Source organism: Mustela lutreola, chromosome 1, assembly GCF_030435805.1.
Source record: "Mustela lutreola isolate mMusLut2 chromosome 1, mMusLut2.pri, whole genome shotgun sequence".
NCBI classification, from domain to species: domain Eukaryota; kingdom Metazoa; phylum Chordata; class Mammalia; order Carnivora; family Mustelidae; genus Mustela; species Mustela lutreola.
In genome coordinates, this window is record NC_081290.1 from 204,557,411 (window position 1) to 204,568,107 (window position 10,697).

Genomic DNA, 10,697 nt, shown 5'->3' on the forward strand with positions numbered 1-10,697 from the left:
TGAGGCATCAAATTCCTGTTGCTCTTATTGTAAGCTGGACAGTCATGGCCAGGTGTATGATTTAGTGGACAGCAGTATCTCTGCTGTATGTTGGACGTAGAGGCATGCTCTAAGAAGTGTACATGTATAACAGAAGGAAGAACTTATGTAAGATTTTGCAGAAACCTACCATTTGATAAAGGCAGGAAAACATCTTCCTTCAGGGGGAGACCTGGCCACAACCTGTTTACATCTCTGTGTTCACATCCCTTCTTGCCTTCTTCATGTTCCTTTTATTCCCTCTTTTGTAGGTTTAATTGGGGATATCTACCTGAACAAATCTCCTTTAAGAAATTTTAAAATCCATAGCCTGGATATGAAAACTAAATTTATACAAAGGTGGGTGCCAGACCATCAACTCAAGGTGATTGATCAAAGATGGTTCTGATTTAGAGATGGAAAGAAGCTCAGAGACCAAGCAGATTAACCTCCTTTGTTTTCAGATAGGAGAGATGAGACCCACAGTGTTGAAGGAAATGACCCCAAGTTTCATAGTTGTCTGGGGCAGAGTGATGAACATTCCCTCCTTCATGCAACTCCTGGTCTGCTGATCTTTTTGTTTGTTTGTTTTTTCTGCATCATATTCCCTTAGAGGCAAAGAGGAATGCCAGGCTTGGGCACAAAGGGGACTTACCTCAAAAATCACAGCTGACATACAAAGAAGGGCATGACCTTTCCATTGGTGTTTGATTTCCTCTTAGGGACCTTCCTAACATCTGGAAACCAGCTGTATTCAAACATCAGGGCCCTGCCTTCTTCCTTGGTATCCTGAGAATTGGTAATGACCCCAGAGACACCTTCATAAAAATGGAGGTTAGTGATATTTCTCCTCTGCCTATTCCCCTCACCCCCATCTGAAAAGGATCTTTGAGATAAAGCTCCTTAGTACATGGGCCCTATCCTGTGAAAGGACATCAGCCACTCCACAGCATTCTGGAGGCTGTCCCTTCCCTGGTGTTGACAAAAATGAGGAGTAGATGCTTAACAAATGCAACAGAGGCATAAGTAGTATGTTCTAGTGCAGAAGCTGTAAAATCTACTACATGAAGAATTTAGTGAGTGTGGTTCACTAAATGTCCAGACATAACCCAAGACATTGAGACCCTCAACCCCTTAGAACACACATCCAATCTGTGGTGGGGATGTTGAGATTCTAATGCATATGTACAGCCACCCCAAAATTCTAGAATTCAAACTTTGTTTGGGGCTCAGCATGTTTTGGTAAATGCCTGATGGTCAATGGAAGGACCCTTCCCTGACTTGGGACAGACGAGTTAGAAAACAGTACCTTTTTTCTTGAGGCCTAGTTGTTGAGCCAACCCCAGGCCAGGGGCAATAACATAGACCTCTCCAGGTAACCTTCCATTTAAGGCCATGTGTGGTAATCCACTCCATCTATGTGTATCTATGACTGTGATAAGATGTGTTTATGGGTTGTGTGTGTCTTCATCCTAGTGTCATTACATCTAGAACTCAGGTCTTGAATCCTTCATTCCAATCTTTTTCAGGGCTGGACAAAAGGTGTAATATTCGTCAATGGAAAGAATCTGGGACGCTACTGGAATATAGGTCCCCAGGAGACTTTTTACCTTCCAGGACCCTGGCTTCGTCCTGGATCAAATGAGGTAAGGTCCCCCCTACACCTCCCTCATCCCAGTCCACTTTGTTTGGCCTTTGCCTTGCAACGAGTTAGAACTTGAATCTCATGGCCACCCCACCTCCTTTCTCTTCACAGATCATTGTGTTTGAGGAGTTTAAACCTGGCCTGGAGATCCAATTCACAAACATATCTCGTCTAGGTATGATATTCAGGAGGGTAAATTTGCAGCATCTGAGTCAATCCTTCTGGGTCTTTCTAGCTGAGCTAGAGATAAAGAAGTCAGAATGTACTATCTCCCAGGAACTTGAGCACTTCCTCACTGCCTTTGCTTGATAGCTAGGTTTTCTCTTTTACCTTGTATAGCTATATTCATCACCTCCCATTTCCAAGTGACCTGACTAGCTCACTCCTCTAACAGCCTTAACCCAGCTCCCTGGGGGCCTCCCTTCCTTCCAGATGTTTCCAATGTGCTGTCTGGATCCCTCCTTCATTGTAAACCAAGGTCCCAACATTTTTCACTTCTTGCTTTTTCTGAAATATACTTCCTACTGCTCTCTCTTGTGCTGCCATGTATGGTCATTCCTAGGCACTTTTCCTGGTACCATTTCTTAGGTTGCCAAAGGGAGGACTGCATGGCCCAGTCACCACAGGTGAGAAGGTTGCAGAGTGTCTGTGCCTGCCCATTTGTGTCTTACGCCCAGCTTTCCTGATCCTTATGTTGGTAGCAGGATCCAGAGGTCTTTTTGGAGAATCACGCTTGTTCCCTTCATTAGAGACTTTGTGGGACTGATAATCACACTGCCCTTTCTTCTAACCTGCAAGTGTCCTTCCCTGCCAGGTGGGCATGTGACATACAGTAGATTAATCAGACTTTCTTTTTCAGGATATTGAATCTTGAGTGTTGTGACATAATGTATGAAATTGATTGAGATGAATCACTTCAACAGTGGGGCTGTGAGTAACCTACCCATCCTGATAACTCGGTTGCAGAAACTACCCTGGCTTCTCCACTTACCCAGTCCCTGCTTTGGGCCTACCATCCTCTTCCTAATTTGCCAGTACGTTCCTCTTTTGGCATAGGTTAGCTAACCTTTTTCTGATGCTCATTACAAAATAGACCTACTTAGTGCATACCCTTTATCATACTGCTACAATAAAGGCTGTTTGACCACCAAATAAAATGCTGAAAAAATGAGATGCTCAGAATACTTGATCCCACAAATGTAAATTTGAAGCAAAAGTGATCTTTTGAAGAAATCAAATAAAATGTAAACATTAATGCAGTTCACATACACTCTGTGTTTTCAATGTATTTTTTTAAAAAAGATATTTTCCTTTTACCCTCCAGTTCTTATTCCACACCATACCACTGGCTTTTCTATAGTCAAGGGGAAAGCCCTGCTTCTTTGAGACTCATGACACCAACTGCCTGGTCTGGTGCCTCCTTGTCACCTTATTATTCTTTACCCACCACCTGACTACCATCTTTGGTACCTGATATGCTACTCTTCTTGAGTCCATGTTTTACTCCCAGTCCTCTGGGTGCTGCAGACCGTCTGAGCCATAGTGAGAGCACAGGGAGCTACTTAAGTGTTGGAGATGCATCGACTGTCTGGACAGGCAAAGGGGAGATCTGTGGAGCTTTACTTTCTACTGTGGCAAATTTCAGCAGGGTATAAACTGGCCCTGGGGTTAGCTGACAGGCTTCTGGGAAGCTTGGGAGAGTGGGTGACGATGAAGGTGAGTTGTCATTGCATCAAGGGCTGTCGAGACTTCCAAGCCAAGACCATAAGGAATCACAGCCAGATTTCAGTTGTGCAAGAGGCTGCATTCCTCCCAGAATCAAGATCCTGAGTCCACTCTTTGCATCTTCAAAAGCCAGGGGACCAGCAGTATCCATGTGGACCAGAACTTCCATAGCCCAAGGAGGTTGGAGAGCGTGATCTCCCTGATTGATGCTTCCTTCACTTTCCATCCCACCGCCACATCCCTCAGTTCAAACCTGCCAAGGAGGAAAGAGCAAGCTGGCAACAGGGCTTCTTCCTCTATCTCTTGTTTCTCCTCTCACCATAACCCAGATCTGGAAAGTATCAGTGGTCCTGTATCATTGCTTCTGACTTCCATAGAGCACAAGCCTTAGTGTGGGCATCACCTGGAGGGCTTGTTAAAACACAGATTGCTGGTCTCCTTTCCCAGAATTTCTAGTTCAGTTGTTCTTAGGGGGGGGGGGTCTGAGGATTTGCATTTTTACCAAGTTCCTAGGTGATGGCAATAATGCTGGTCTGAGGACCACACTTTGAGCATCTTAGTCATAGAGCAGGATCTCAGCCTGTCTCAAGACTGTTACTCTTTTGGGCCAGATAAGTCTGTGTGGCAGGGGCTGCCTGACTATTGCAGGATGTTGAACAGCATCCCTGGTCTCTATGCACTACATGCTGGTAGCACAACCCTCTTAGTTACGACAACCAAAATGTGTGCAGATATTACCCAGATTTCCTCTAGAGGCAAAAATCCCTCTAGGAGAGAAACACTCCTATAGAGCATACCAGGTTCTCCTAGTCAGAAGTGGTGCTTTCCCTACCTCACAGGAAAGAGCTAGAAGTTGGGGATTAAACTTTTGTAAATAAAAGGCAACGATGACAGAATCTGGGAAATCTTCCTTCAAGATAATAGTCTATGACTCTGTTTTTCTTCTGCATAATCCTAGTTCTGAATGACAGAAACAGCTTATTCTTTCTTTTTTGTACTACTTTTGAAATAAATTCTAATATCCTCATAGATTAATGGATTCATAGTGTAAACTGGGGTTAAAGTCCTAGAGGGGATAGACTAAAAAGAAAAATCACATGACATTTTTACTAATATTATCCCTTTACCTCTATAAATAAGCACAATATGGTGTGTTGCTATAAGAGGCACAGCGCATTACTGGTGTCTGGTCTTCATGATTCCTTAAGATCCCAGGTAATATAGACAACACTTAGGCCAGTCAAATATTCTTACCTAGTCTATGCTATCTTACTGGAAGAAGCTTTAAGGGTGATTTAATGTTATTTTCCCCCGCAGATAACCAGCAGTTAGTGCCTTGGGTGAAATACCAGGTTAATTAATAGCCTAAACGCAATTTCTCTATCCAAGTGAATTGCTGTGTGAATATTTGTCCTTCTTTAATTGTTGTATTTTATGGTCTATCAGTGTTAAACACGGAGATACTCAAGCAAAATTTAGTGACACTGAATATTTTCATCTAGATTCTGTCAAAAAGCTCAAACAGGAACACTAAGTGCCTGTTCTGTTCTTCTAGGGGCAGGTTGAAGAGGTTGAGGACTGACAGAGAAGTCTGTCCTCTCCTATATAATACAGATGTCTTTGTATAGTAGGCAATATTTCTGTCCATAAGCTTCCTACACGTCTAGCCTTAGGAACACAAATCTGTCTGGGAAGGGAGTGGAGCACCTGAAACCGTTCTGTAATCTGCTAAACACTTAGCTGGTTTCTAGATGTCCTTTCTCTCTCTCTTTCTCTCAGCAACCTAAATTTATGCATGAATACAAGCTCTGCTCAGTTTTTGACAAATCCGTGGAAGGAGAGAAAGTTAACCAACATGGGGCCCGGAAAGCCTTTATGCTTGTTACCCTCTGTAAACTTGCTGTCCCTCAGGCGATAGCTCTCCATTGCTATGCCAGTGTAACATCATCAAGATCACGCCATCTGCAGCCAGGCCCAGCCTCTCCCTGACACCTGAAATCTACCTGATAACAGACTCCCATCCCTGGCTTACTAACATTTGGATGAACAAAGGTATCATGGGTTTGACAAACTAGGAGAAATCCTGAGTGGCAGTCATCCAAATTCTAAAGATACAACAAAACCAACCCAATAGAGAACTTTGTATTCTGGAGACAGGTGTGGTAGATTCATTTGTCACCTAACCATCAGAGCACCATCCTCTGAGTTCACTTTAGTAGCTCTTGCCCCTAGACTTGGCGACAGACCCTCCATGACTGTGCAGCACAGACTGGAAGGGAGGCTCCTCAGGGAGACAGGATAAGCAGCAGTCCCCGCAGGAGCTGGGGTGCATTTCTGCTTGATTACACCACTTGCAGTAAGAGTCCTTTCAGTCAAAGCAGGGCATTTCCTCTTGATATTTTGCTTACTGAAACCCATGAAAAGGAAGAGTGAACCCACATCTTCTGGAAAGAAGACATTACGTCAAATAACAGGTCCAGGATCCAAATAGAGTTAAGAAAGGGACCTAATGCTCTTGACCTGTATGATAGTGGTTCTTCACTCTTGGTGTGTATCAGCTCACCTGGAGAACTAATAAAAAATATAGTGGTCCAGGCTTACTGAAGTAGCATGAAGCCGTCAACTCATAGTCTTACCAAGTTCCCCAGGTGATGTTGATAAACACCAAAACTTGAGAACATTGCTCTAGGGCACTAGTTCTAAACTTGTCTATACATTGGAATAATCTGGGGAAGTTTATAAAAATAATGTTCATACATTGGAATAATCTGGGGAAGTTTATAAAAATAATGTTCAGGTTCCACCTCCAAAGGATTTGATTTGATAAGTATGGAATATAGTGTAGATATCAAGTTTTAAAAATAATATTTATTTATTAATTCACTTAAAAATAAATTCAATAAACTCATTTTTTATTAAAAAAATTTTAAAGTATACTTTAAAAGTTCAGTGAGAAATATATCATTGTTTTACATTTTGGCTAATGTCTTTAGGCTAAATAGATGATACCTGGATTCTCATATGTGCTTCTAGATTCAATCCACTGCATTATGTTGTTTTTGTTGAAGCATATGAAGAAAATCCAGCTTAACACAGATACGTAACTGGAAAAAGGAGAAGTATTTTAACAGTCTTCACAGGAAATTATTTTGGATATTCTTTGGTGTTACACCAAAATGTTACAAGAAGTAGTTTCTTAAAGATTAGTAGAGATGTGGAATCTAAAATCTTATAAACGTCTTGAACTCAGTTACATTAAAATCCATTGTCTGACTTGGCATGGATCTTTCACTCAGGCATGATCTGGTAAGTTTTGATTTGTACTTCCCTAAAGATATGATGATAATGAATGACAGTGTGGAGCATTTTTCATGGTTATTGGCCATTTGTTTACATGCTTTGGAGGAATGTCTATTCAAATCTTTTGACATACCCTTAATCTTTTAAAAAATTTGGTTTACTTTTTAATTGATGCATTATGAGTTTGTATATTTTAGATACAAGTCCTTTTTCAGATATATGATTTATAAATATTTACTCTTGTTCTGGGGGTTTCTTTCATTTTCTTTTTCTTTCTTTCTTCTTCTTCTTCTTCTTTTTTTGAAAAATATTTTATTTATTTACCTGACAAAGATCAAAAGTAGGCAGAGATGCAGGCAGAGAGAGATAGGGGGAAGCAGGTTCCCTGATGAGCAGATAGCCCAATGTGGGGCTTGAACCCATGACCCTGGGATCACGACCTGAGCCAAAGGCAGAGGCTTATCCCACTGAGCCACCCAGGTGCCCCCTTTCTTCTTCTTTAAAAAAGATTTATTTATTTATTTAGGACAGAGAGAGTGTGCATACTTGTGCACCTGGGGAGGGAGGTGGAAGGAAGAGGGAAAGAATCCCAAGGAGTCTCAGTGCATAGCATGAGTTCAATGTAGGACTCGATCTCACGACTGGTAAGAAACCCAAAGTCAGACATTCAACTGACTGAGCCACCTAGGTGCTCTTTCATTTTCTTGATAGTATCTGAAGCACCACACGTTTTAAGTTTAATAGAGCCCAACATATCTATTTTTTCTTTTGTTGTTCATGCTTAATGTCATTTATATCTAAGAAACTACTGCCTGACTCAAGGTTATAAAGAATTTAATTCTATGTTTTCTAAGAGTTTTGCAGTTTGAACTCTTAAATTTAGATCTCTAATAAATTTTGAATTAATTTTGGGGGTCCAATTTTATTATTTCGCACAAGAATATCCATGTGTCTTGGATATGTTGAAATGACTCACCATTTGTTGAAATGACTGTTTTTCATCAAATTCTCTTGTAACCTTTGCCAAAAATTAATTGACCATGAATGTATGAATTTATTGCTGGACTGTCAATTTTATTCCATTCACTTTTGTGTCTATTTTTAGGCCAGTACTGCACTATCTTGATCACTGTAGCTTTCTGTTAAATTTTTAAAATCAGGAAACTTGAGCCTTCTAATTTTGTTATTTTTCCAAACTTGTTTTAGATATTCTGGTGGACACAAGAGTTTTTTAAATGCTTTCTAGATGATTCCGTTTTACAGCTAGGTTTGAGAGTCATTGTTTCTAGTAGATACAAATTGCCTAGATATCTGTGCCACCTTCCTAAAACTCCTCACTTGTAAGTTTGTCAATTGTCCTTTAAATGTTTTATCTGCAAATTCTGATGGTTTCTGTCTACATTTTAACATCTTAATCTTATTTTCCTTTTTTTTTTTTTTTGGTATTATTTATTGGTTTGGCTATAATGACAGCAAAATTATTGTCTATTCAATAGTCTCTTCCCTTTCTTCCTTGCTAACAGAACATGATTTAGTTGGAAGGCAAAGGGCCTCAGGTCATCAGATTTAACTTTCATCAGGTTGACAATCAATATTATCTACAGATCTTCTACCAAATATATTATGGAGAAATAGCCACATTAAATTCTGGAGAAATATAGGAGCTCCACTATTACCATTTATCAACATTCTGTTGGCAGTCCTAGCCAACAGACAACAACGACAAAAATAATACATAGAAAGAAGCACTGAAATATAAAATGCAGAACTGTAATTGATCTTTATATAAAACTCGAGAGACTCCATTGACAAACTCTGAGAAATTAATAAGTTACTAGACTCAAGGTTGAAATATAAGAACTAATCGAGAGCCCATGTACCAGCAAGCACGAATTATAGCATGTTATTAAAAAAAAAAAGATACTGTTCATGTAAGGGCTTACTTAGCCAGAGCAATTTCATCTTGGTTAAACAGTGATTTTGTTGTTTATGCGGTAAAACTTAAACTGACCTTGCCTGCCCTCCCCACCCCCCAAGGGGAACTTACTTAAAAGCAAGTCCGGGAAACCAGTAAAATATGGTCGACCAGTCCCTGATAACAGAGCCCAAATACAAGGGTGGGTCAGTTCAGATGGAGATAATAGCCCAAATGCAAGGATGAGTCGGACCAGATGGAGACATCCAATCAGTGGAGTGCGCATATGCCTCCCTAGCTACCAAGGAGTGTGGGCCCCGCCTTTTGGGCGCCAGTTCTGACCAACGTGATAGGTTAGTTCAAGTAGCTACTATGGGGTGAATTGTAATTCAGTTGGCCACCCGTGTGTGACCTAGCATGACTGTGCAGCTTTCTCTGTGCGTTACAACCTCACTGGCCACCTGTGTGTGGCCAGGCCCAACCACATGGCCTTTGCTCTATAAAAGTTAGTATGTGAGGCAGGGAGGGGTCACCCTCTCTGTAAGAGGCGGCCCCGACCAATCTGTTTGATTCTCCATGCTTGGTGCGAAATAAAGCTTTGCTTGACCTTCGCTTTGTATCAGTCTCGCTCCTTTGATCATGGACCTAACATTCATGATAGCAACAAAAACTATAAACTTTCTGGAAATAACCCTAACATAATGTGCAAGACTATTATAGAGAAAAATACAAACTTCAATTGAAATACATAAAAGAAGACCTTAATGAATAGGAATATATACCATGTTTTTAGATTGGAAGACTTAATATTATTAAAATTTAATTAATGTACACTCTAATGTAATTCCGACTAAAATCTCAAGAATTCATGGCATTTATCAGAGTAATTCTAAAATTCATGTGGTCCAGTAAGAAAGCAAGTTTCATTCTGGCACTTATTAAAATACATAGCAATAATTGCAAATGTTTGTACAGTGTTCATTAAATGCTAGGTACTGTCCTAAGAGCTTTATACTTAAGATATTCACTAATAGGATCAGTCCCCAGAAATGGACCTATGTTGTAAGCGTGTTAATCCCTAACAGAACTCATGTCCAGAAGCTTTGAATGAGTTCCAGAGCAAGAGAAGGCTGCATGGCACCTGGGAGGTTAACAATCTGCATCAGAAAAACAGTGGCTGACTCAGTGCAACCCTGGAACATCAAGGGACCACCACATTAAACTGCTATTATAAAATGCTACATTTGAAACCTTTTCTCCTAAAATAAATTTGTGAAAAACAGCTCCCACTGTTTTCTTAACTCCAGTTTCAAAAATGTAGCAATAAGCTGGAGCAGTAAGGGAAAAAGGAATCCCCAGGCAGATGTTCTCCTCTGCCCCATTCACCACTCCATCCTTAAAGGCTGATACTTGTCTTACTATCACTGATCCACTGTTTCCTTCCACACCAGGCCAGCTAACTTGGTCATTACATCTGCATATTTTTGGGCTAGGCTGGAAGACTTGCTAGTCTAGATCTTACCAGGAAACAGGAGTCAGGAACTGCCATATTTTTCTTTATTTTAATAATTTTTAAAAAGAAGATGCACAAAAAGTAGAATTTTTTATTTCAAAGTTTAATGCATATGCAAAAGACATTGCAATTAATGATTCTGTATGCATGTGTGAAAAACAAATATCAGGAGAGAGAAGAGTGTGGGGTTGTTACAATTCCAAAATAAGTACTTAATTGTATTTAGCTCCTTGTAAACATGTAATCAAGGTCTCCTATTTCTGGCCAAGACACAACATAAGAGATTCCCAGGAAGGGGAAGGAACAGAACATCTCACAGACATATTGATGGTGACAAAAGTTATGCTAGAGTTTTAACTTTTATTATGCTAAGGAGAAATTTTGTTTATAAAGAATCCTAGAGAGACAGCAAATAATGAAAAACCCCAAGGCCCACAAACGCAAGAGAGTTATTACTTGGCATATGCTTCCATTTGGACTAAAGTTTCTGGTGTTCCACTTTAAAAAGCTATGCAGGGCGGGCATCAGGAAACCCCTAACATAATTTAAAATGTAGAAAGTGAAGGGAAAGAGAAACTTCT

General features: G+C 40.3%; 1 protein-coding gene across 3 annotated transcripts in view; it reads left to right on the forward strand.

Moving 5' to 3' along the window:
• Positions 1-2,920, forward strand: part of LOC131838881 (beta-galactosidase-1-like protein 2) — a 74,418-nt gene extending 71,498 nt beyond the window's left edge. For all 3 annotated transcript variants that reach the window (XM_059185671.1, XM_059185654.1, XM_059185662.1), the window contains 5 exons: positions 291-378; positions 741-852; positions 1,548-1,664; positions 1,775-1,838; positions 2,523-2,920. In XM_059185671.1, the coding sequence (XP_059041654.1) occupies positions 291-378; positions 741-852; positions 1,548-1,664; positions 1,775-1,838; positions 2,523-2,530 (389 nt within the window). In that variant the 3' untranslated portion in view covers positions 2,531-2,920. The remainder of the gene's footprint in view (positions 1-290; positions 379-740; positions 853-1,547; positions 1,665-1,774; positions 1,839-2,522) is intronic.
• The last annotated feature ends 7,777 nt before the right edge of the window (positions 2,921-10,697 follow it).